This window comes from Hyperolius riggenbachi, chromosome 1, assembly GCF_040937935.1.
Source record: "Hyperolius riggenbachi isolate aHypRig1 chromosome 1, aHypRig1.pri, whole genome shotgun sequence".
In the NCBI taxonomy this organism is placed as follows: Eukaryota; Metazoa; Chordata; class Amphibia; order Anura; family Hyperoliidae; genus Hyperolius; species Hyperolius riggenbachi.
In genome coordinates this window covers 354,588,718-354,615,964 of record NC_090646.1, presented here as the reverse complement: position 1 = coordinate 354,615,964, position 27,247 = coordinate 354,588,718, and the positions used below count along the sequence as shown (strand labels likewise).

Genomic DNA, 27,247 nt, shown 5'->3' with positions numbered 1-27,247 from the left:
TCTGCTTCAGAGACTTTATTGGAAGGCCACAGGATTATTCCTTATCACACAGTAGAACATGGTTGACTAGTGTGCAACATACATTGCTAGGCAACATTTCTAATCAGGAAGCACTATCTGAACTTTCAGGCAACTATGAGTTATGAGCTTCCAGCTTGCGCCGAGAACATTCTGCATCATCCACACTGACATACCTTAAAACTGATCCGATTTACAGACCCTAAAACAATACAAGCAATATATGCAAAAAAAAAAAAAAAAAATTAAAATAAAAAAGTGAAGATAGTTAACATTGGCTTAATACAGTCTTTCATCCGTAAGGTAAGCCTTTAACTTGAAATCCCATTTGTCTGTACTGGTGGTCATCCGGGTAATTCTACAGTGTGTCAGTATTGTAAAATGTTACAAAAAAAGTCTCCATCAGTCAGCATTTCAGACATCATTAGCTAGTGAGATCATTAAGTTGACAAACACAAAAGGCTCCTGGTTGATGAAACAGTGCAGATTATTCTAAGACAAATATACAAAGTCCAGTTCATCACAAAAAAGTATGTTGGTCATGCAGAATTCTCTGAAACAGAACGTGAAACCCTGTTATGGCACGCAAGTCTCTGCTTAAGTCTTGTATGAGGGGGAAGAGAAAAGAAAATAAACTAGCCAACAATTGCTCAGAATGGCGTGTTCTCTCTAAGCTGCAGAAGAAATTATCTTTAATAACAGTGTCCATTTTGTTGGCGAATAGAGAGAATTAAATTAAAAAAAAAAAGTCATGCAAACTATTCTTTAACCTAACTTAGTCCACTGTGGCAGAATCCCGAAATTGATGCACCTGCAGAACCTTGTTTCATTGCACGCAGCTGAAGCAGATTTTACCAAAAATGAGTTTCTTGCGTCCTTACACAAGTTAATTCACCGACTGCCAGTCACAGCTTTGCTGTACTTTGTTTTCAGCATCCGGCAGAAAAAGCAGTGAAAGCACAGTCCATCATAACCAGGATAGAGGAAGTTAAAAACTATGCACTCTGAGCAGCGGGTGATGTAATCGCGTCAAAAAAGGAGAACGTTGACACCACCTGTTCTTCAAACGTGTTTCGGCACGGCATAAATAAAATTTGAAGGAAATAAATAGAATTTTGACTCCTGGAGACCTGAACAGAAATGGGATTTACTCAGGGTAGAAAGACAAAAACCTGTGGTACCCCTCAGCCACAATATAGGGCGATCCTGTGCGAACATGGAGGAAAAAAACTGAGGAGTGAACTGAAAAGTTGATAAAGTTGATCTTCATTGGTGCCTATGTGTCTTCATTCATTTCTTGACTGTCTGTCCGGGCAATCTTTCGTGGAGGGGCAGATGTCTCACCTATTTCTAACTGGTCTTGGTCTCTTTTCTTTGCAGCATTCTATCCAAAAGAGAAAAAAAAAAAGTGTATGGATATTAAAGAACAATAAATGAATACATTTATTATTTTAGATTACACTCAGAATTAAACACTACAAGGCTGCAACATAAAGCAAACCTAAAAAGTCAAAAGGGGAAAAAATAAAATAAAAATGATACCACTGTAGAGGAAAGGCTCTGGTCCCTCTACAGACCGACTCCCCCAATCCATGGCCTTTCCATTGCTGGCTGGGACCCTCTTCCCCACCACACTCCCTTTTGAATATATGCCCGGCCACACTACTCAGACGGCAGTAGGGTTCACAATTGAGCAGTAGCAAGGAGCAAAAAGCCATGCATGAGGGCCTACTTGCACCTGCGCAGTAGCATGGAGGAAAAAGAAAAAAACCAGTGCTTGAGTGGCTCTGTGCTACTGCACAGGCCATACTTTGCGCATGCGCGTTGCAGCCACACTTGTATATGGAGGGGACCATGGCCGCGAGCAATATTCAACAATGTCAAATTTTGAAGAAAAAAAAAAAAGGGTCACAGAGAAGGAACAGATGTATAGTTAGACAAGGGAAGCCTCAGGCTAATCCAGAGGCTTCCCCCTACTGAGGTAAGTAACTTTGTTTTGTCTGACTTCAGAAGCCCTTTAACCACTTCAGCCCTCCTGCTTTTATCTTATGGATGCAAGCAATTTTCACATTTCAGCACGTCTCCCATTCATTCGCCAACAACAATCACTGCTGATCACACTAACTGAACTTTATCTTGTTTTTTTTCCAAAGACAAATTGGGGGGGGGGGGGAATTAAGCGATTCTTTTTTAGTAATTATTTTATTCTCTATAAATTTTAAAGGGAAAAAGTGAAATACAGTATTTCTCCATTACCATCCACTATAGTTTTAAAATAAACACTACTACTGTAGATAAAAACCCACACATTTTTTTTGCCCATTTATCCTAGTTATCCCAACATTTAAAATGATGCCCCTAGTGCAATGTATGGGGATAATATATTTGGAAATAAAGGTATTTTTTCTGAATTGTGTTTTTGTTTTCTAATAGTACCCTAGCAATAAGAGCCGTACTCACTCAGGGCCGAGTCAGACTGAGCGTTTTTCGATCCGTCTGCACCGTGTTTTTTTAAAAACACGCTCCCCATTAACTTGCATTAAAATTGCAATAATTTTGCCTTGATTTTACCACGATTTAAATGCAAGTCAATGGGAGTGTGTTTTTGAAAACGCAAACAGCATTGACAAAAGAGCTCTGCGGTGTAGCTCAGCCCTACGGGTGTGCTCACAATCAAGGACCCCAGAAGGAGAAATTGCCAAAACTTTCAGAAAATGCCATTTGCCTGGCTGTAGTACTATTTCTCCTAATTCCTTCTGAGTAACTGACAGAAATCCCACTATTGAAAGTATTATCCAATATCCCATTTTTCTCTAGGTGGTGGTGTGAGGCTCACATGATCAAAGTCATTCAAACAAGCATGTGTCAAAAGATAAAACATGTAATGCAGTATTCATAATAATCATTTACAAGAGGTGCACAAACAGGTAGTGACATAGCAAGGGTATTTGACACCCAGTGCTGATTATTTACAGACACCCCCTTCCCCAAACAACTTTATTTTTTTAGGGGTTAAGGGGGTGACATGCTAGTGGTAATTCCCCCCCCCCCCCCCCCCCCCCCCCCCCCCGGTGACATTCCCAGTAGTCTAGCGGTAGCCACCAAGTGACGTCTCCCCCTCCAGAGTGGGGGTGGGTGAGGCTGGCTGAGGGTACTGAGTGGACGGAGAACGACAGGTGAGACTAACTAAAGGTTGACTTGGGAGAGGAAGGGCTGGCTGAGAATGCTGAGTGGGCAGGAAGAGACAATAAAAGGTGACTGAAGGTGGTTGGAAAGGGGGTTAGGAGGAGAAGAAAAGGGTGAGGGTGCTGTGAGTTGGGAGCATAGGGTGAGAATGCTGAGTGGATGGGGAGAGGCAGATGAGGATGACTGGATATGTGGGGAGAGGCTGGAGGAGGGTGCAATGTGGGTTGGACAGGCAAGGTGGTGCTGGTCTGAGGTTGCTTGGAAAAGGTGTGGGTGAATGAGGGTGCTTGGGGGGGGGGGGGGGGGGCAGGTGTGGCTAGCTGAGGAGATGGGGTGGAGTGTGGAAAGTGAGACTGACAGAGAACTGGTTGGAGTGCTAGGTGGGGTGAAGCTAGAAAAGATTCTAGCTGGAATATACTGGATGGGGAGAATAAAGAAAAGTCAGAAAAAAAGGAGAAGGCAGATCTGTACCAGGTTGGGAGAGGTTACAGCGCAGGTTCCAGCTTCTTTGGAACATGCAGTAAAGGAAGCAGCCACATAACAGGAGCAGCAGTTGCAGTCACTCCCCCAGCTCTGGCACTACACCAGCAGGCAGCCTCCCTGTCATTTTATTAGCATTAACCAGCTTCTAATGTCTTCCTCTCCTCCGCAGGTCTTCATGCCGATCAGCAGTCAAACTCCTCTGCATGAGCCAGGGGTTGCACATTGAGGGCGAGCAGGAGGGGAAGAAGGAGGAAGCTTTAAGGCATGCAAATGCAGTGTGGGGCAGAGTGGAACAGCCTGTATACATGTAGGCTCACAGGTTAGCACACCTGTTTGTCCTCCCATGGCACTGCCCATTATTGATGATGGGGGAACTGTCTCAGTTGTCACCCTGCCTGGTGCAGACCAACACCCCACCTTCCCACCCACCACTTGTGACAACGCTGCAAGTAGGTGAAGGAAATAGAACTAGAAGCTACTGAAATCATGCTTACCTTTTTGTCCCACTGTTGGTGAAGGTAACGCAAAAGAATATTTGTTTTTTCTGTTACTATGACTGGAAAAAAAGGAAGGAAACAAAATTAAAGATTTACATATGCATATATGTTAAGGAAAGCAAAGACAATTGAGTTAAACAGAAAACAAACAAAAAAAAACAAACATATACATACACACATACATATACTGTATACATATATACAGAACACGTAACACTTACTTTGGTCTGAAGGGTACTCTCTTGTAGGGAGATAAACTGAAGGCCGTCTGTTCTGTAACAATATTTGTAAACTTAATATATTTTATGCTTTAACAACTAAACTGACACACAGGTAAGCACTGTCAAATCCCATCTCCAAGCACAGGTTAAAATAAACCAACTAATTCAGTGTTCTCCTCAGAAATTTTTTACAGCCGGGTGGCATGAAAAAATAGCCGGGTGGGGCGAGATGAGAGAATGGAAGGCCGGTGCTTTTCTGCACAACTATGCTTACGATGAAGGACAAGAGCCAATGACAGCCGGGTGCTCACCAAAACTAGCCGGGTGGAGCACCCAGCTAAAAGAGCCTGGGAAGAACACTGTAATTGTTCAGCAATGTGGGTGCTCAGCCATTATAGTTTTGATCTATGCAGTTGAGTATATGCTCCAAGAAGGAGTCAGGTGGAGCAGCTTTCTAGTGGCTACTCCAGGGGCCTAGGATGCATCATACCCCACTGTTCCTGTTTAGAGCAGCCTGCAGCCTACAACACAGGCAACTCTATGGAACAAAACCAGCTGTTTTAAAAGGGATTTTATTTAATCAAGGGAACTTTTACATGGACAAATAAGCTGTCCAACCAAAAATTACAAAATTTGTGCCTGAACTGGAGCTTTAACCAAGCGTTGGGTTACATGGTTTGAATAATGTTTTATGTGCGGTGCTGTGATATACATTACACCAGCATCCTCACCTTCCAGAAGAACGTTGATTATGGGCATGGAGGAAGTGGCAGTTCTTTTGTCCCTAGGAATGCCCCTTTCACCTCCCATTTATCGTTCTGCGCACTGTGCAGTGACCTAGACTCAGGAGAGCTGTGACGTGTGTGGGCGAGAAGAATACTAACAGCACAAGTGTTTACAACTATCTGTACCTCTGCTATTGGTACACTATCATTCCAAGCTCAATCTCCCCAAGCCCACACACTTTGCAGCTCTGGACATCGCATGCATGCAGTGGAAAAAACAAACAAACCCGTTTTACTTATCTGGGGCATCTACCAGCCCCCTGCAGCCATCCTGTGCCCTCGCAGTCACTCCTGGCTCCTCCGCCTCCAGATTTTTATTTTTGCTGACTCTGAGTCGGCGGGCCGCCACACGTACCTTTGCATGCGGACATTAAAACGTACATTTTTACACATTGCACCTGCAACGCATAAAAATGTACATGTTAATGTCCGTGATAGCTTCCTGCACCAGCAGGAATGCATGCAAAGGTACGTGTTGCAGCTCGCTGACTCCGAGTCAGCAAAAATGAAACTAGCTGGCAGGGGACCGGAGGAGCCAGAAGTGCCTGCGAGGGCACATTTTGGCTGCAGGGGGCTGGTAGCTGCTCCAGGTAAGTGAAATTTTTTTTTTTTTTTTTTTTTTAAATACAGTTAAGGTTCCCTTTAACCACTTGCCGACCGCGCGTCAGCAAAGTGGCAGCTGCAGGACCAGCGACGCAGTTCTGCGTCGCCGGCTGCAGGCTAATTAATCAGGAAGCAGCCGCTCGCGCGAGCGGCTGCTTCCTGTCAATTCACAGCGGGGGGCTCCGTGAATAGCCTGCGGGCCGCCGATTGCGGCTCGCAGGCTAAATGTAAACACAAGCGGAAAAAACCTGCTTTGTTTACATTGTACGGCGCTGCTGCGCAGCAGCGCCGTAAGGCAGATCGGCGATTCCCGGCCAATCAACGGCCGGGGATCGCCGCCATGTGACAGGGGACAGCCTGTCACTGGCTGCACAGGACGGATAGCGTCCTGTGCAGCCCAGATTGCTAGAGGGGAAAGGTATGAGAGGGAGGGGGGGAATTTCACCGTGGAGGGGGGCTTTGAGGTGCCCCCCCCCCCGCAACACCCAGGCAAGGCAGGAGCGATCAGACCCCCCCAGCACATCATCCCCCTAGTGGGGAAAAAAGGGGGGCGATCTGGTCGCTCTGCCTGCACCCTGATCTGTGCTGGGGGCTGCATAGCCCACCCAGCACAGATCAGCTAAAACAGCGCTGGTCCTTAAGGGGGGGTAAAGGGTGGGTCCTCAAGTGGTTAAGGCCAGGTCAGACTCAGTCCTCAAGTCCAGCAAACCTGAATTTCAGCAATTTCTCTATGTCTTTGGACTTAAGTTTTATAATTGCCCATCTGCTGTGCTGTCTGAATTATACAAAAACTACCAGTTTTCAAAAGGAAGTAGATATGTGAAGACAATTTATGAAGACTGGTACTACTGCACTGCTTCCAAATCTTTACATCGGGTAACATCAGCCACATCTGCAGCTTAACATTGCTCCAGGAACCTGCTCAGTACTTTGATACATTTCCTACTAGAAAGAAAGCAGAAAGGAAAGCCAGCTGCTGTAGCATCCAACAGAAACCAACTGTGCAAAGCTCATGCAGAAAGCCTTCTTCTGTTATACAAAAATGAAACAATTTGGTAATGTTATCACTTACTGAGGCTTTACACATTGAGTCTGCATGGAAACGGCTGAAGTTGCTTTCATTATACACAGGTAGGCCTTTTAGAAAGTCCGCCTGAAAAACAAAACAGATTACTTTGACGTGCAAAAATACATGCAAGATAAAAATATGTATCAATGTTACATCTTATCTAAATTCCACTTTTTTTTGCATCTGCAACATTATAAAAAGAGGTGTAAAGGTGCCCACTAACAATACAATTTGCAGAATGATTCTTTAGGAATGATCGGAAATTATCTTTTGGGACCACTAATAGACAAAAATCTCCAAACCAATCCGATCAGATTGATGGGATAGATACGAAAATCAGATTAATTTAATTAATCTGATGAATTGATTAGGAGATTTTTGCCTATTAGTGGTCCCAAGCTATTATTTCCGATCATTCATAAGAAGAATCATTTGTAAAAATTGTTCAGCAAATTGTATGATTAGTGGCCACCTTAAATCAAAGTCTCGGTTGAGACCCCCTGGATACAAAGAAAGCAACCTATCTACTGTACTTTACATTTCTTCAATAAAAGTAACCAATCAACCCCTCTTCTAGGTTTGGGGATGTAGTCAATGACTATACATTTCAAATCTGTATCCTTATGACCCTTTCACTCTGTAAAGGTGGCCATACACTGGCCCGATTCGCGGCCGTTTCGACAGCAGATTCGATCCTGGGATCGAATCTGCTGCCAATCGTTCACGCTAAACGCACCCGCCGATCCGATTTCCTCCCGAAATCGGATCGGTCCGTCGATCGCGCCGTGCGGGAAATTACCCTCGATCGCCCGCGGGTAGGGTGCGCGTCGCTAGCGGCGGCCGATCCGGTATACATTACCTGACGCTGGCTCCCGGGCGTCTTCGCCGCGCTGCACCGCTCTGTTCCGGCTCCATCCCGGCGCTTCCTGTGTCACTGCAGTGACCAGGAAGTTCAAATAGAGGGCGCTCTATTTGAACTTCCTGGTCACTGCAGTGACACAGGAAGCGCCGGGATGGAGCCGGAACAGAGCGGTGCAGCGTGGAGAAGACGCCCGGGAGCCAGCTTCAGGTAATGTATACGGGAGGGGGGGGGGGGGGCGCACAGGCGGCAGGAGCAGCTCAACAGATTGTGATCGGTTTCAGGCTGAAATCGATTCACAATCTGTTTGCAGTAAAGGCAGCCATACGATCCCTCTCTGATCAGATTCGATCAGATAGGGATCTGTCAGCTGGTCGATCTAATGGCAAATCGACCAGTGTATGGCTACCTTAAGGCTGCAGACTCTCTCCAACAAATGGAGAAAATTGTAGGTATGCAGCGTAGGATCCTCGCAGTCACCCCCAAAAAACAGACAACGAGCATGAGCATTGAAGATAATACTGATTGTGCCTCTTTATCAACCTCTAGTGTACTGTGCCCTTTCAGTACACTAAAATTAGTTGTCACAAATTTAGTTAAAGTGGAACTAAACTCAGAACTTCCTCTCTGCTCTAAAAGATTAGCCACAGCATGATAAACTTCATTGGAGAAAAAAAAAAAAAAATCTAATTTTTTTTCTTCACAATTTATGGACATCATAAAAAATAAAATTAGTTCAACTTCTGCATGGAGCACTGAAAGGGTGAGGGCTCGTTTCCACTATAGCGAATCCGCATAGGTAAGACAAGTGGATGGGATTGTTTCCACTTGTGCGTCGTGCGGGTGCAATCTGCATGGCAGAGCAGTCAGATTTTGCGTGGGGGATGGAATGCGGGCAAATCGCCCGCAATGCTTTTAATAGGGAAATCGCATGCGGCTTTGTCATGCGGTTTTCCCCGCGATTTCGCATGTAAGGTTATGGAAATTTACACAGGCAGTGACATGGTTAAATTCGCCTGCCTCTTAGCCATGCGAAATCGCAGGGAAACCCGCATGCGGAAACGCAACCGCATGCGATTTCGTCCACGGTGGAATCCAGGCGATTCCGCACTGCAACAGTGGAAACGAGCCCTTAAAGCAGGGGTCTCAAACTCAATTTACCTGGGGGCCGCAGGATGCAAAGTCAGGTTGAGGCTGGGCCGCATAAGGAATTTCACAATCGCGGCGCATCGCCGTCTCTGCCCGCCCCTCTCACTCTTCCTTCACAGAGAGGGGCGGGGAGAGGCGGCGATCCGTGCGGCGATTGACGTCAGGAGGGGCAGAGCTGAAGCTGAAAGCTCTGCCCCTTCCAGGAAATGCCGGCGGATTGCCCCCCGGGCGATATGGGGGCTCTGCAGCTCTCGTTTAGCGGCGGGGATGCGGCGGATTACTTGGGAGCACTGAAGCGACCTATAAGGAAGCTTTTGCCAGCGAGGGCCACAAAATATTGTATCGAGGGCCGCAAATGGCCCGCGAGTTTGAGACCCCTGCCTTAAAGAGACACTGAAGCGAAAAAAAAAATATGATACAGTGAATTGGTTGTGTACTATGAATAATTACTAGAAGAATAGCAGCAAAGAAAATATTCTCATATTTTTATTTTCAGGTATATAGTGTTTATTCTAACATTGCATCATTCCGCTAACTTGTGACCAAAAAAAAAAAAAAAAAAAATCTTCTATAAACTCATCATACACCTAACGGAATACCTTGGGGAGTCTTCTTTCTAAAATGGGGTCACTTGTGGGGTTCCTAAACTGCCCTGGCATTTTAGGGGCCCAAAACCGTGAGTAGTCTAGAAATGGCTCAAAATGACTGTTCAGGGGTAGAAGCATCTGCAAATGTTGATGACAGGTGGTCTATGAGGGGCCAAATTTTGTGGAACCAATCAAAGGCAGGGTGGCCTCTTAGATGACAGGTTGCATTGGCACTGAAGTGCAGGAAGCACAGGATGTTATCAAATCGTGACCTGGACATGGCAGCAGAGAACATGGGCATGTGATGTATTGGGTGCGTAGACCAATAAGTCCGCAATACATTATTTTTGACTAGACCAATGTTAACCTTCCTGGCGGTATGCCGCACAGGAAGACTTCTCAGGCCCGGCTGGGCCGATTTGCTCACTTTTTTTTTGCAACACGCAGCTAGCACTTTGCTGGCTGCGTGTGCATTCCGATCGACGCCACTCCACGCTCGATCGCCACGCCAGCCTGCCCCCCCCCCAGACCCCGTGCGCTGCCTGGCCAATCAGTGCCAGGCAGCGCTGAGGGGTGGATCGGGACTCCCTTAGACGTCACGACGTCCATGACGTCATCCCACTATGGCGACGGGGGAAGCCCTTCAGGAAATCCCATTCTTTGAACGGGATTTCCTGATCAAAGATCGCCGGAGGCGATCGAAGCAGGCGGGGGGATGCCGCTGTACAGCGGCTATCATGTAGCGAGCCCTAAGCTCGCTACATGAAAAAAAAGAAAATTTTTTTTTTTTAAAAAGTGCTGCGCTGCCCCCTGGCGGTTTCTAATAGACCGCCAGGAGGGTTAAGGAGAAGGCCCCCAAAAAAGTGTTACATTCAGAAACTTAGAGTGGCTTCCACGGAAAAGGGTGGGCATAGTAGCTTCTTGGATTGGCAGTTGCGTATTGTGTGGCATAACGGTTGGCCTCAGCCACAATTAAGTCGAGGGATCAGGAGCCCACACGGGGCATATTAGGGCCAGATTTGATGGGTAAGTGTGCTAGGGGGTGACAGGAGGTGATTGATGGGTGTCTCAGGGTGTGAATAGAGGGGGGAATAGATGCAAGCAATGCACTGGGGAGGTGATCGGGGGTATCTGAGGGTGTGGGCGGGTCATTGGGTGCCCGCAAGAGGCAGATGAGGGTCTGATCTGATGGGTAGCAGTGACACGTGGTGATTGATAGGTGATCACAGGGGAGAATACAGTGATGTGAAAAACTATTTGCCCCCTTCCTGATTTCTTATTCTTTTGCATGTTTGACACACTTAAATGTTTCTGCTCATCAAAAACCGTTAACTATTAGTCAAAGATAACATAATTGAACACAAAATGCAGTTTTAAATGATAGTTTTTATTATTTAGTGAGAAGAAGAAAAAAAAAAAAAAAAAAAAAAAAAATACCTCAAAACCTACATGGCCGTGTGAAAAAGAAATTGCCCCCTGAACCTAACCTTAGCAGCAATAACTGCAATCAAGCGTTTGCGATAACTTGCAACAAGTCTTTTACAGCGCTCTGGAGGAATTTTGGCCCACTCATTTTTGCAGAATTGTTGAAATTCAGCTTTGAGGGTTTTCTAGCATGAACCGCCTTTTTAAAGAGAACCCGAGATGGGTTTGAAGAATATTATCTGCATACAGAGGCTGGATCTGCCTATACAGCCCAGCCTCTGTTGCTATCCCAAACCCCCCTAAGGTCCCCCTGCACTCTGCAATCCCTCATAAATCACAGCCACGCTGCTGACAAACAGCTTGTCAGAGTTGGCTCTGTTTATCTCTATAGTGTCAGTCTGCTGCTCTCCCCGCCTCCTGCAGAACTCCAGTCCCCGCCTGCATCCCTTCCCTCCCTGCTGATTGGAGGGAAGGGACGGGGGCAGGGACCGGAGCTATGCAGGAGGCGGGGGAGCAGCTGAGACTGACACTACAGATGTAAACACAGCCTCACAGCATGGCTGTGATTTATGAGGGATTGCAGAGTGCAGGGGGACCTTAGTGGGGTTTGGGATAACAACAGAGGCTGGGCTGTATAAGCAGATCCAGCCTCTGTATGCAGATAACATTCTTTAAACACACCTCGGGTTCTCTTTAAGGTCATGCCACAACATCACAATAGGATTCAGGTCAGGACTTGACTAGGCCACTCCAAAGTATTTTGTTTTTCTTCAGCCATTCAGAGGTGGATTTGCTGGTGTGTTTTGGGTCATTGTCCTGCTGCAGCACCCAAGATAGTTTCAGCTTGAGTTGACGAACAGATGGACGGACATTCTCCTTCAGGATTTTTTGGTAGACAGTAGAATTCATAGTTCCATCTAGCACAGCAAGCCTTCCAGGTCCTGAAGCAGCAAAACAACCCCAGACCATCACCATATTTTACTGTTGGTATGATGTTACTTCTACGCCATTTTTGCCCAGTCTCTTTCTTATGGTGGAGTCGTGAACACTGACCTTAATTGAGGCAAGTGAGGCCTGCAGTTCTTTAGATGTTGTCCTGGGGTCTTTTGTGGCCTCTCAGATGAGTTTTCTCTGCGCTCTTGGGGTAATTTTGGTCGGCCGGCCACTCCTCGGAAGGTTCATCACTGTTCCATGTTTTTGCCATTTGTGGATAATGGCTCTCACTGTGGTTCGCTGGAGTCCCAAAGCTTTAGAAATGGCTTTATAACCTTTACCAGACTGATAGATCTCAATTACTTTTGTTCTCATTTGTTCCTGAATGTCTTTGGATCTTGGCATGATGTACAGCTTTTGAGGTGCTTTTGGTCTACTTCTCTGTGTCAGCTCCTATTTAAGTGATTTCTTGATTGAAACAGGTGTGGCAGTAATCAGGCCTGGGGGTGACTACAGAAACTGAACTCAGGTGTGGTAAACCACAGTTAAGTTATTTTTTAACAAGGGGGGCAATCACTTTTTCACACAGGGCAATGTAGATTTGGAGTTTTTTTTCTCACTAAATAAAAACCATCATTTAAAACTGCATTTTGTGTTCAATTATGTTTTATCTTTGACTAATAGTTAACGGTTTTTGATGAGCAGAAACATTTAAGTGTGACAAACATGCAAAAGAAGAAGAAATCAGGAAGGGGGCACATCACTGTATATGCAAGCAGTGCACTGGCGAGTTGATCAGAGGGGGTCTGGGGGGCTATTTGAGGGTGTGGCGGGTGATTGGGTGCCCGCAAGGGGCAGATTAGGGTCTGATCTGACGGGTAGCAGTGACAGGTGGTGACAGGGTGTTTGATGGGTGATTAGAAGGGAGAGCAGATGTAAACAATGCACTTTCGGAGGTGATCTAAAAAAATAGCGTTGACAGAGATAGTGACAGGGAGTGATTGATGGGTGATTAGGGGGGTGATTGGGTGCAAACAGAGGTCTGGGGGTGGGCAGGGGGGGGGTCTGAGGGGAGCTGTGGACGATCAGGGGGCAGATCAGTGTGCATATGTGCAGACAGGGAGGGCTGCAGCCTGCCCTGGTGGTCCCTCGATCACTGGGACCACCAGGGCAGGAGGCAGCCTGTATAATACGCTTTGTATACATTTCAAAGCTTATTATACGCTTGCATTGCGGCGATCCAGGGGTTAACAACCTGCCGTCGCTTCCGATCGGCCGGCGGGTTGACGTTGCGGGTGGGCGGAGCCTATTGCCAGCGGATGTGCGCGCATCACAGTGCACAATCCCCGGCCAGCTGGAGACCCAGGACCCGACACCAATTGGCGTTTCGTGGTCCTGGGCATGCCACTTTGCCGCCGCACTTTGGCATGGTGTGGTCGGCAAGTGGTTTAACCATTTATTAAAAGTTATGTTTTAAGATATCTCTGTAGAAGGTATAAAACTGTATTGATAGTATGGCTGCCCCTGCTGCTTTAAAGAGTACTTGAGGCAAAGATGACAAACCCCATCATGACAGGCCCTGTCAAAATGATGATGGATCGGGGGGTTAGGGCTTAATACTAACCTGATGCAACGTCTTCGGGTCACAAATGAGGCTTTGCCCCCTCAAATAGCGGTGGCATCCATGTTTTCAATGACTACCAAAGCTCTTCAAAAACCTCTGCCTCTATGGCTGTGGCCCACCCCCAGCTTGGCAGCCACCAATCAACAGGTGGGTGTGATTAGAGCCTCTGCAGCCAGTTGAAAAAAAAACATTTGGACAGGCCCAAAAAAGTATTTAACCCCACAACCCCCCAATGCATCATTAAAGTCTTGTATACACGCTAGATGGCTCTTGTCCGAGGCAGCTGTTGGAGGCCAACTGTCAAGAATCTCAAGTGTGTGAGGCAGCTTCTGATCCCCTTCGATGCGTTGGTGAGAGATCAGGACTGCCAGATCAACTTGTCCGATTCCAGTGATCACCCTCCTTATCACTACTTCTCAGTTCTGGCATGCGCTGCATGTCCTCCTTCCGCTCACCTCCACAGCAACACATCCCGGAAGTCAACAGTAATTGTGCCACAGCACTGCCTGATGGGCACGCGTTTTCACGGTGTGGAATTTGCAGCATTTTCCTGCATGCGATTCAGACTGGAAAAGGCAACTTACTGAACTCAATAGGATGCTGTCTGAATCACATGCGGGGGCCCAAAAAAAAAAAAATTGATTTCCAAATCATGCGTGCAGATAAAATCCTCTTGTACAGATGTGACATCACGCCTTGCAGGACACATGCCAGCACTTTGTGGAAATGGCCCCTAACATAGAAGTGCATTATTACAAGACACTGCTGCATGTGTACAACACAGTGCTGTCCAATTTTACTGAATGGGATCAGTGCTGCAACACAAGCATTATATGTTTCTGTAACGCTGTAGTTTGCTGGACCCCAACAGTATGATAAGGGGGATCGATTACATACCGGTAATAGTAATTAAGCCACCTTTTTTACATGATGTTTATTCAGAAATATATTTGAGCATCACATTTCTGACCCCAACTAATATTCTGCTGCTCAATGGAGTTTAATATCACACAGACTTTGATCTACCACCTACATGCCAGAAACTTTCTAACATGCCCCCTGTTACTTTTGATCATTCAACTAACCACAATCAATTGAAAGTTGATTGAACAGGCATGTTGGGGGCAATAGCTCACCCTCATATTCAATTTATAGCGAACCTGAGATGGCCCAAAAGAAAAAAATGAATACATACCTTGGGCTTCCTCCAGCCCCCCTCAGGCTGATTGGTCCCTCGTCGTTCTCCTCCGCCTCAGCTCCCAGTAATCCAGCCAGTCGGGGTGTAGTGTGTGCATGCCCCTATGGCCGTGAGTGTTCTGCGCCTGCACAGTAGTACTGCACAGGAGCAGAACACTCCGGGCCACGGGAGTGCAAGCACACGGACTGCGCCTGTACCGAATGGCTAATTTACCGGGAGCCCTAGCGGAGTATTCAGGAGGTGGAGTAGAATGGCGAGGCACCAATCAACCTGAAGGGGGCTGGAGGAAGCCACATGTATAAAATGCAGGTACACGTTAAGTTATTAAAGGGAACCTTAACTGAGAGTGATATGGATGTTTCCTGTTAAACAATACCAGTTGCCTGGCAGTCCAGCTGATCTCTGTGACTGCAATAGTGGCTGAATCACACCCTGAAACAAGCATGCAGCTAATCCAGTCTGACTTCTGTCAGAGCACCTGATCTGCATGCTTGTTCAGGGGCTGTGGCTAAAAGTATTAGAGACACAGGATCAGAAGGCGATTCAGGCAACTGGTATTATTTTAAAAGGAAAAATCCATATCCTTCTCAGTTTAGGTTCCCTTTAAATCATGAAGAAGATTAGGCATGTTTGGTCAGGCTTGCAGTCCAATTCATTTTTGAAGGGAGAAGGCCCATTTTAACAGCATGAGTCAGAGTTCATGACCTGCATACATATTTACAGTCATTCATTCAGAATACATGACAGATGTATAAAAACTACCCCGGTTCCCCATAAATAATCCCTATCCTGAAAGCAAGCCTTAGCTGGAATTTTGAACATGCCTGTAATATAAGCCCTACCCTGAAAATAAGTGGAAGTTAAAAAGAGGAGGAAGAGGTGGCCAGCAAGTGGGGACAATGCATATGCAGTGCTGATCAGGCACTGGTCCTGTCATCCCAGCATACAGCAAGGTTATCAGGTGTGTGCAGGGATAACAGTGCAAATGTCTGATTAGTACCATAGCATACATTCAAATCCAGGAACAGCACACTACACAGGAACAGGAAATGTTCTGCTGAGAGACACTTCCTGATAGAGACCCAAGATATCCCCTGAAATAAGCCCTAGCACATCTTTTAGAGCAAAAATTAACATGACAGTCTTATTTTCGGGGGAAACACTGTGGTGGTGATGTTTGTATCACAGCATATACCTTTTGCTCTTCAATAACTGTCAACTACCCTGGTGTGAACTGGAACTTTGGGCTGGTGCACACCAAGGGCGCTTCTGAGCACTTTTCAGACCTCCAGCATGGCGAAAAGTACTTGGCTACTGAAACCCTAAGAGCACAGCAGCGTTGTGAATTTTCTAAAACGCAAATGTGCTGCATGTAGCAAATTTTGGAGCGATCCAGCTTGAATGAATGAGCAAAAAACACTCATACCTTCAAAAATCGCCATCGCAAATCGCTAGGCACTAGCGAAAGCAAAAGGAATTTTGGTGTGCACTAACGGCCCATTGCAATGCACAAGTTAGATTCAGAAGACTAATGATGATTGATACATGTTAATTTGCAGTTGCCCTATTCAAGGTTCTGGTTCTGCCCAGGCTAACCTCACTTCCTATAAAAGGAAAAAGAAAAAAAAAAAAAAAAAAATCACTAACCAAGCCTGTTAGATTGAACTGCAATTTGCAATAACATCAATAATGTTCTACTCACTTCAGGTTTCACTTAGGCCCCGTTTCCACTATCGCGAATCCGCATGCGTCTTGCGTATGCGGATTCGCATAGACAATATAAGCGAATGGGCCTGTTTCCACTTATGCGTCTGCGGGAGCGTTTTATTGTGCAGAGAAAATCTGCACGGAACACCCTGCAGAATTCGCCTGCGTGTGGAATGCAGGCGAATCGCACACAATGTATTTAATAAGGAAATTGCATGCGTTTTCCCCTATGCGTTTTTTGCCGCGAATTCGCATAGGTACCAATGTAAATTCACACAGGCAGTGACATGGTTAAAATCGCATATACCCTCACCTATGCGAATTCGCATGCGAATTTGCGCAAAAAAAGGATGTGGAATCGCATGCGATTTCATCAGCGGTAGAATCCAGGCGATTCCGCACCGCAATAGTGGAAACGAGCCCACAAAGGAGTACTGCAGAAAACCACAAACATGCACAGGTGAGGTAATTAGTGTCTCAGCAGAGCTGATTAACTACCTCTGTGGATTTCAACAAAACATTTAGGGCCCGTTTCCACTAGTGCGGTGCGAATCACCGGGATTCCACCGCTGACGAAATCGCATGCGGATGCGATTCCGCGGGCGATTTTTACCGCGATTTCGCATGCGATTTTGCATAGGCAGGGTATATGCGAATTTAACCATGTCACTGCCTGGTTCAATTTGCATTAGTTTTCATGCGAATTCGCACGCGAAATCGCGGCAAAAACGCATGTGCGTTTTACCTATTAAATGCATTATGTGCGAATCGCCTGCATTCCTCACGCAGGCGAATTCTGCAGGCTCTACCGTGCAGAAAAATGCTCAGAAATCCTGACAAGTGGCAACAGTCCCATCCACTTTCATTGCCTATGCGAATTCGCATGCAGGCCACGCATGCGAATTCGCTCTAGTGGAAACGGGCCCGCACTGTTGGTGGGCCTTGAGGACAGGGTTGGGGAACACTGCTAAGGGGAGTGGAGAATAAAAAAAAAAAAAAAGTTGAACTTACCTGGGGCTTCTAACGTTCCCCCGCAGATGTCCTGTGTCGGGATAAAACGTTCCTCCAGTCCCCTATGCAGTACGCTCCCGCTGACGTCCCAGACGTCAACGGGAGCGAGGAAGCGGCCACGCAGGCACAGTAGTTTGTGCCATTAAAGTTGCAAATTCCAGAAGTGAGCCGGCGTCGGGGACTGGAGGATTGTTTTGTCCCGGCGCAGGCACAGGACGTCTGCGGGGGACCATTACAAGTCCCAGGCAAGTTCAACTCTTTTTTTCCCCTACCCCCTTACAGTACTCCTTTAAAGAAAACCTGTAACATAAAAAACACCCTATGGGGGATACTTACATTGGGAGGGGGAAGCCTCTGGATCCTAACAAGGCTTCCCCTGTCCTCCGCTGTCCCGGCAATCCAGCGCTGCAACCCCCCAAACAGCGGCAAGGTAAATATTTACCTACCGCGATCCAGCGCAGGCGCAGTTCTTCGTTCAGGCTAAAGCGGAAATAGCCAAACCCAATCCAATGAGGGTAAACCTCATTGGGACCCTGAGAGGCTACCCCCTCCCGAGGTAAGTACCCCATGGTGGGGGGGGGGGGATGGAGGGGGCTTTATGTTACAGTCTCTAAGTTATAGTGGAATGCCTACTTATGACCAGATAAAATAGATGTTTAAGGCCTCATTGACTGTGACCTTTGAATTGTGTTCCCTGTGACAGCTAGTACGTAACGCAATGGATTGAGAGAGAGGTGCCACACATTACCTATGTATTGCATCGCATACAATGCATGTAAAGTATGATTCACACACACAAAAAAAAATTTGACCAGTTTTTGACAGTTGGCATCAGTTTTGTATGAGTTTCTATGGATTAGTTCACACATAAATCTGTACATTTCTGGACCAGTCAGGTAAAACTGATAGAAAACTAAGGCAAAACTGACCAGACCGGATTGGACCAGAGTTGTACAGATGTATGTGTGAACCAAGTATCCCCAATAACACAAGCGTCTTGCGGTAACTCACTGCATGCAGTGCGTTAACATGTCGCACTATGTTGTTCTGCAACACAAGCACCACACTGAAGTTCACATAAGTGGTGCATTGTAGTAAGCCGCATTACAGAGCAGCTGTTATGCCACATCGCAATGTGCCATTGTGAAGTCTGTCTGCAGTGTATGAGCAGGCAATAAATCCCTCTGATCAGAGAGTGATCTATTGCCTGCCCATACAATGCAGACAGATTTCCAATAGATTTCAACCTAGCACCTCCTCCTGCTGGGGCCACCCCCACCCAACCCCTTGGCGAGTGTTGCATGCTCACCTGTCACACGGGCTCAACTCCTGGTCTCCTCGTGTCCAGCATCATTACACCGCGAGCGCTTGTTACACACGTGACATCGCCACACGTAGTGGCCTCAGTACAAGTGGCACTGTCACATTTTACAGACGCTCGTGGTGTCAATTCAAAATGAGGCTTGACACAGCAGGCCAGGAGTCATGCCGGCGTGACAGGTGAGCCTGCCACACACCACAGGCCGGGGGTGCACACATACACTTTTGGGAAACCAGCCAGTGGTGTGTCAGTCATTGGGAAATGGTCATGTTGCAGCATTGATAGCTGCTAGATTTGATCATCATGATTGGCCTGATACTGATACCAAAAACCTAGTAATTTATGGGCACCCTTACAGAAGTCTATGTATACACAATGTACTGCAGACAGTAGAAAATGAGGATCACTTCATTCACACTTTCCACACAGTAGACTATTGCTGCAATATTACAAATAAACCCAGGCTTAAAGCACACCTGAACAGGATGCAAAGCTGGGGATTTTCACTTACTAGAGGCTTCATCTATCCCTCTATAGTCCATCAGGTGCCTTGGCATCCACTGAGTCCCCTCTGTTGTCCCACTGTCAGCCCTGAAATCCCTGCCATCTGGTGCTCCACTGCACAAGTGTTGTTCCATCCATGTGCGCTCCAAACACCAGCACAGTTCATTCTATTGAGAACCAACAATGGGAGGGCAATCATGCATGGACAGGTCCGCACATGCGAAGTCGGAGGGACTGGTGCTCCAAGCACAAGAATTGTGGTGCAGAAAGCAGAAAAATGGAGGGGGACCATCAGACGCCAACAACCCCGACTGACGACAGGGGGTTGTAGGCAGTGGCGGCTCCAGCTTCAGATTTGTGGGGGGGCTCAAAGGGGGCACGAGGGCTGGCAGGCCGGGCTGGGGGGGGGATGGCGAAAAATTGGGCGTGGTCATGATGTCATGTGGGCGGGGCTAACTGTAATGTAGTTGTACCAGCTAACGTAGTTACATGGGGAAAAAAAAAATGAAGTAAACGCACATAATGACAGGTAGCCTTTCACCAACAAATGCACATAAGAATCAGCTCTTCAGCAGTTAATGCACGTAATGACAGACAGCGTTTCCCCATTAAATGCACATAAGAGCCTGCTTTTCACCAGTTAATTCACATAATGATAGACTGCGTTTCCGCAGTAAATGCACATAAGGGACAGCTTTTCACCAGTAAATGCACATAAGAGACAGCTTTTCACCAGCTAACGCACGTAATGACAGACAGCTTTTCACCAGTAAATGCACGTAATGACAGACAGCTTTTCACCAGTAAATGCACGTAATGACAGACAGCTTTTCACCAGTAAATGCACGTAATGACAGACAGCTTTTCACCAGTAAATGCACATAAGAGACAGCTTTTCACCAGCTAACGCACGTAATGACAGACAGCTTTTCACCAGTAAATGCACGTAATGACAGACAGCTTTTCACCAGTAAATGCACGTAATGACAGACAGCTTTTCACCAGTAAATGCACGTAATGACAGACAGCTTTTCACCAGTAAATGCACGTAATGACAGACAGCGTTTCTGCAGTAAATGCACATAAAGAGACAGCTTTTCGCCAGTTAATGTACGTAATGACAGACAAAGTTTCCCCATTAAATGCACATAAGAGACAGCGTTTCACCAGTTAATGCACATAATGACAGACAGCCAGTGTCCCCAGTATATGTAGCCAGGCGTATAGCTGTCCCCAGTATATGTAGTCAGGCTAGTGATGGTGGGCTGGGGGCCCCAGGGCACCTCAGGCCTGGCCGGTGGTGGGCCGGAGGCCTGAGACCTGGCTGGTGGAGGTGGGCTGGGGGCCCCAGGGCAGCTAAGGCCTGGCTGGTGGTAGTAGGCTGGGGGCCCCAGGGCAGCTAAGGCCTGGCTGGTGGTGGTAGGCTGGGGGCCCCAGGGCAGCTAAGGCCTGGCTGGTGGTGGTAGGCTGGGGGGCCCCAGGGCAGCTAAGGCCTGGCTGGTGGTGGTAGGCTGGGGGCCCCAGGGCAGCTAAGGCCTGGCTGGTGGTGGGAGGCTGGGGGCCCCAGGGCAGCTAAGGCCTGGCTGGTGGTGGGAGGCTGGGGGCCCCAGGGCAGCTAAGGCCTGGCTGGTGGTGGGAGGCTGGGGGCCCCAGGGCAGCTAAGGCCTGGCTGGTGGTGGGAGGCTGGAGGCCCCAGGGCAGCTAAGGCCTGGCTGGTGGTGGGAGGCTGGGGGCCCCAGGGCAGCTAAGGCCTGGCTGGTGGTGGGAGGCTGGGGGCCCCAAGGCAGCTAAGGCCTGGCTGGTGGTGGTCGGATGAGGGGCCCCAGGGCAGCTCAGGCCTGGCTGGTGGTGGTGGGATGGAGGGCCCCAGGGCAGCTCAGGCCTGGCTGGTGGTGGTGGGATGGAGGGCCGCAGGGCAGCTCAGGCCTAGTGGGAAGGCCTCAGGCCTGGCTGGTGGGATGGGGGGCCCCAATCCCCAGGGCAGCTCAGGCCTGGCTGGTGGTGGTGGGATGGGGGGCCCCAGGGCAGCTCAGGCCTGGCTGGTGATGGTGGGAGGGGGGGCCCAAGGGCAGCTCAGGCCTGGCTGGTGGACTGGTAGGTGGGCTGGGGCCCCAGAGTCAGGCCTGGGGGTTGTTGGTGGTGGTGCTGCTGGTGCTAGGCTCAGGAGGCCTGGGGGGGCTGCGGCAGAAAGACAATTTGGCAGTTGACTGGGAGAGGACAGCCACCGCACCCACCTTTTCGTGGAGTTCCGACTTCAAGTCCTGCTCCTGCTGCCTGGCTAGCCTGGCTGTCAGGTCCAGAGTCCAGCCCCGCTGCCCGTGTGTCGGTGCCTGGGTGTCCGTGTCTGTGTCACACACAGGCAGCGTGACTAGCCCGCCCCGCAGAGAGAGTCTGACTGTGACGCAGTCACACTTTTATAACGCCGCTATATGCAGCGCCGGCGAGTCGCCACCACCACGTTACCCCTGGGGCGGGCCGCTCTGCGTGACTCACTCAGCTGAGCCTGCGCCCGGCCCAGGGACAGAAGAACGGAAGCGGACATGTCGGCCGGCCAGGGTGGGTGGGTCCGTGGGATCGCTGCTGGGGTGGGTGCCAGCCCAAGCCCTTGCCCAGTCGCCCTCCTCCCAGACTCCCAGGCAGCCCTCGGCTCCACTCACTGCAGTGCAGCCAGAGAGTGACGACGAGCCAGGTCGGGTCGGACACAGGCGGCGGCGGGGGGGCTTTGAGGGGGGCTAATGAGTTGCCAGCTGGGGCTTAAGCCAGGGTAAGCCCCAGCGTGGCGCCGCCACTGGTTGTAGGAGAAGCTCCAGGTAAGTTATAATCCTCCATGTTAAAACCAGTTCAGGTGTGCTTTAATTACTTTAAATGGTAAAAGCTTGCGTCAGGTATAAGATTGGAACATGAATAAAATAATTGATATGGCCAGTGAAGTAGTGGTGATAATTCTGGCCATACACCATGAAATCTTAATGGTACAATATCATCACTTCAATGTAGTGAGAAAGTGCATCTGCAGAATCTAGTAGCCCTTACACTACATAAATGTGGAAAGATAGAACAATAAAGACTGCATGGTGTATACTATGACAGCACAGGCGCTGCACAGGAGAGCCTGGGCCTTTCCTCCACACTGCCCCTGTCACTATTGTACAAGTATCTTACCAATGCTATGAATAACAAGCTCTCCTGACTGCTGTCACCACTTCCTGCCCACCCAATAACGAGGGCACTACTGCATCCCTATTAGCCCTCCATAGCCTCCCCTGCAGTGTTCCCCACCCCATGACAGATTCGGCGCACAGCGCTCACTTCTACCGCACCTCGCACCCCCACCTGCTATACATGTGGCCTCTGCCCACTGCAGCCCTACACACACCGGCACACACACCACCGGCCTCCCCCAGCATATAGAGAAATCTGCGCACATACCATCTTCTTCAGCCTCCTACTCTTCTTCACAGCTTCTCCGGCCTCACCCGCTCACACAAACTAACCATGAGTAACTCCCACCCATTCCGGCTCTCATTGGGCACTGCTCATACGTGCTGCCCGAATAAGCCATCACCGATTGGCTACTTTTCATGTCTGTCAGCAAGCGGAACCTCTGAATGGTTGTTTGCGTTGATGTAGAAACGGCTAGTTTAGTAGGTTGCGCAGGAAAGACGCCTGTGTTCATTATCATTGGTCGACTAAGGCAGCTTATCGCGCAAGGGACGTGGGGAGTTGTAGTTTTTTTTAGGTTGCACCCGCACCGTTAGTAAAGAGAACGTGAAGGCTGACCTTGCTATTTTACCGGTTACTTGGTTGTGGCTTTGGTAGTTTGGGGGCACTTATAGCAAGGATGCATATAGTGGAGTGAAGCTGCAACCTTTATGTTTAAACAGAGATACAGTCTTGGAATTGGGCCTCATCATGCTAGTTTTGGACTATTTCATGCAGAAACTGGCATGAGGCATGCTTGATGTTTGTGCGTGCGTGCGTGTGTAGTAAAACTACTTTGGTGTTCTGAGAAAGCCTGGTACACAATTTCAATTATGATTTGCCAATCATTGACTAATTTTACCTCCTTGCAGTATGAGGGTTTACCTACACAATCTCATAGTAATCAATATCTGTTGAACCCAGGGCCGGATTTACAGTAGTGTTGTCCGGATCATGAACGATTCGGATCTTTGATCCGAATCTATTTTATGAGTCGATCATCCGAATCATCAAAATGAACGATTCGGATCGCAAAAGGGGCGGGGCCAGGAGCGACACGCCCCCTCTCAGCGGGCAGCGGGGTCCTGGAAGCAGAGCTGAGATGGATCGCTCTGTTGGAAGGGAGGCAGCCTTGCAGGGACAGGTAGATGAGAGAGAGGGGACATGGGTGCCACTGCCAGATATGTGTAGAGCCCACATACTGGCTATAATGTGCTGCACATTATAGGCTGTCTGTTCCGTAGTGCTGCACAGTGATCACATGGGAAGCTTTTGGCTCAGCACAGCTCAGTAACTTTGCAGGCACTGTGATTGACGGGCAATATAATCCTCCTGCACTCGGCACTAAACAGCTGCACTTATCTTCTGGGAATGCTTTCCTTCACTGTGTGACGTTTGCAGTCAAAGTGTACAAATGAACATATAGGTGAAATATATGTAAAGCATATGATTGCAGCATGTGGATATTGTGTGCAAACATTTCTGCTCCCTGCTCGTCCCTCCTCCCTTCTCTGTCCACTCCCTGCCCTCTGTCCATCTTCTCCCCTTCTCTCTGCGTCCACCCCCCTCCCCTTCTCCTGTCCACAGACCTGTCCTGCTGTTCATTTCACCCCCGAATGCTTCCGGTAGTAAAATGATCCGAGATTCGGATCAAAGATCCGGATCTTTTCAATGATCCGATTCGAATCATCCGGATCATTGAAAAGATCCGAACTTCCCATCTCTAATTTACAGCTTAGGAGCCTATAGGCACAGAAGTTCTGGCGCCCTTAACCCCGCCCCTTTGCACAGGCCACACCCCTTTTACAATCAGATTTTACCAAATTTAGAGCACATTGTCTCTATAAAGAGCAGTGTGGTGCATCAAAGACCAGCCCCAAATGCCAGTCACAAGCGGGTGTAGGTTCCCTGCACACTGCATGCGATTCCGATTCCGCTTTTTTATATTTTTTACATCCAATTCCAATTTTTAATCTTTACTGCATGCTGCATTTTTTGATCCATTTTTCTGTTGAATGTATTCAGGGAAAATCGGAATTGAAAATCGGAAACGAAATCGCAAAACTGATTTGCAGTGTGCAGTGCGCCGTATACTGGCAAACTCTGGCCAGCCTGTCCCCATCTTGATCTATCCCCAACCCCTCATGCACTGCCAGGCCATCCCAGGTCTCCCTTTGACTTGGGCTCCATGGGGGCCCCTGCAATATTTTTGCCAGCGTACCATCTCACCTGTCCTGACGCACTGCTCTATTAGTTCGTACACTCTCGTCTTCATCCTTGCTAGTTATTACATAATGACATGGGCCAGGTTACTGAGATGATACAACTAGCAAGGATGAAGACGGGGAGTGAATGCACCAGGGCAGGTGAGTTGGTATACTGGCAGAAACGGTGCAGGGGCCCCAGGGAACATTAAGTAGGGAGAGACCTGAAATGGCATGGCAGCAGGGTGAGCCCTCACAAAGATTTACTTCCAGAAAATTCAGGTATTTTAATAAGCTTTGTTGAAAATGTGAGAACACCAGTGCCTGCAGGTCTAAACAGCCACAGCATCTTACAGCAGATATTAATGGCTGCAAGTTCTGTGTCTCTTCCCTCCCTTGCGGCATGCAACATGACTTCATGGCTACAGCAGGATACCTTTTTGGTGCATTTCTCGCAGCAACACAGCCACGGCTTGTGTAACAATGTTGTTTGGATGGTGGTGGGCATAACTGTGTGGTGTGGATGGTGGTGGGCATAGCTGTGTGGATGGTGGTGGGCATAGCTGTGTGGTGTGGATGGTGGGCATAGCTGTGTGGTGTGGATGGTGGTGGGCATAGCTGTGTGGTGTGGATGATGGTGGGCATAGCTGAGTGGTGTGGATGGTGGTGGGCATAGCTGTGTGGTGTGGATGGTGGTGGGCATAGCTGTGTGGTGTGGATGGTGGTAGGCAGCTCAGCAGGCAGGGGAGGGAGGTATGCACATACTTTACCTGATTCAAAGTCCGTAGGAGCCCCCAAAGCTTCTCCCATTTTGCCCCTTAAAAAATTCAGTTTGCCCTGCCATGGCCACCCGGGGTTGTATAACTGTGTTGTGCGGATGGTGATGGGGTAAGTCAGCAGCTCAGCAGGCACAGGAAGGAGGCATTGTGGTTTACATGGTTCTCGTCCTGCCTGGTAGACAGTAGCGGCGCTCTCCCCGATGTGATGCTGGAATGTGACATCACGTGGTGGGAGAGCGCCACTGCGTTCCAACAGGCGGAAAGGGAACCATGGAAACCATGATTCAAAACAGGTAACGTATGTATCCCTGCCTCCCTCCCCTGCCTGCTGAGCTGACGACTCACAACACACTACCATCCACACAGCACAGTTACACAAGCCACAGGTAGCCGCAGTAGGGCAAACTGAAGGGGCAAAATGGTATACACTTGGGGGTCCCTACGGACTCTGGTGCCAGGGGGTAATGCCCCCCTTGCCTATAGTAGTGCTGGCCCTGCACACAAACACACTCTCTGGCACACACACACACACTGTGGATACACACACACAAAGACACACACACTCTGCCACACACATGCACACACACACACACACACACACACACGCTGGTACACAAAGACGCACACACACTCTGCCACACACATGCACACATACACACACACACACACACACACACACACTCTGCCACACACATGCACACATACATACACGCACACACACACACACACACACACATAGACACACACACTGTACACACACACATGCTGTGGACACACACAGACATCCTGGCACACACATACACACACCCTGGCTCACACAACACGCATACATACAATGTACACACATTTTACAACCCCCTCCATCCCCCCTAACCTCCGGACAATCAAACTGCTGAAAGAAAAAAAATACTTCACCAGCACAGCAGAGACAGCCTTTGAAGTTTCCTTGAGGAGAGGGAGGAGGATCCCACACTCTTTCAACGGCTGGAGCTGCAGCAGCATGAAGTCTGTTCGTTCCCTCTCAGTTCCCTCTCATGTCTATCCGGGGAGAAAGCTCTGCTTGAGCGGCTACACACTCTCTCCGAGAGTCCCGACGGAAGTTTGGGCACACCGCCCCTCCCTCTCCCCTGTCGCAGGAGCTCTGTCAGCAGATGCACTGAGAGATTCAGTGCAGAGTGGGGCGGCATTGCAGCGAATATTAGCGCTGCGTTACAACACCCGATGAACAGCCGGGTCGGATGTGGAGCGGGGCGCGCTGTCATGGTGAGTGAGGACAGCTGGAGAGATTTGCTGCGCTGCTGTCTGCCGCCTCTGTAGCACATGGCGCCTGTAGGCACGTGCCTACAGTGCCTAGTGCTAAATCCGGCCCTGACTTGAACCTTACAAGCGCTATAAAACCAAAACAGGAGACTTGGGTGCAGCTGGCGAACTCAAGTAATCCAGCGCAGGAGATTTGGGCACAGCCGGCGCCAGCATAGACCATAATAGGAATTACGGCTAAAGCAGCACACAGAGTGTAACCTCAGCGCAGTCTGAAGCTACTTTTAAAACACTGTAATTCGGCTGCCAGCAATGGCTGGAAGCCGAATTACATCAGTCCCACTATCCATGTGCACCTAGAAAGGGAATAGTATTTAAGGCAGCCGGGACTTGCGCAGGAGCAAGGTAAGCCATAATGCGCAGGAGCAAGGTAAGCCATATTGGCTATATCCTGCGCCCAAGTCTCCCGGCTGCCAGTTATCTCGTACACGCAGCTGGTGCCACCATAGGCTGTAATAAAAATTACGGCTATAGCGGTGCTCAATGAGTAATTTGGGCGCTGTCAAAAGATGGAGAGCAAATTACTACAAAAGCACTGTAATTTGGCCACCAGCATTAGCTGG

The 27,247-nt window shown here is 48.5% G+C and overlaps 1 protein-coding gene across 2 annotated transcripts; it reads right to left on the bottom strand.

Annotated features, from left to right (window-relative positions):
* Nucleotides 1-26,406, bottom strand: DDA1 (DET1 and DDB1 associated 1). Of its 2 annotated transcripts, none has more exons than XM_068271267.1 (5): nucleotides 26,280-26,406; nucleotides 6,866-6,946; nucleotides 4,406-4,457; nucleotides 4,182-4,243; nucleotides 1-1,402 (listed from the first exon to the last, which is right to left on the bottom strand). In XM_068271267.1, exons 1-5 carry the CDS (start codon nucleotides 26,364-26,366, stop codon nucleotides 1,295-1,297), a joined length of 390 nt encoding a protein of 129 aa, XP_068127368.1. In that variant the 5' UTR covers nucleotides 26,367-26,406; the 3' UTR covers nucleotides 1-1,294. The 2 variants fall into 2 exon arrangements, with proteins under 2 accessions (XP_068127368.1, XP_068127369.1); XM_068271268.1 differs by lacking the exon at nucleotides 26,280-26,406 and adding an exon at nucleotides 22,610-22,797.
* Between the last annotated feature and the right edge of the window lie 841 nt (nucleotides 26,407-27,247).

Bases quoted from the DNA above. Each gene is read 5' to 3' on its own strand.
- DDA1 (XM_068271267.1), bottom strand. From the start codon at position 26,366: ATGCTGCTGCAGCTCCAGCCGTTGAAAGAGTGTGGGATCCTCCTCCCT. The intron at 6,947-26,279 runs GTGAAGTATTTT...TTTGTTTTTCAG, and splicing joins AGGCTGTCTCTGCTGTGCTG to GCGGACTTTCTAAAAGGCCT. The intron at 1,403-4,181 runs GTAAGCATGATT...TCTTTTGGATAG, and splicing joins ACCAACAGTGGGACAAAAAG to AATGCTGCAAAGAAAAGAGA.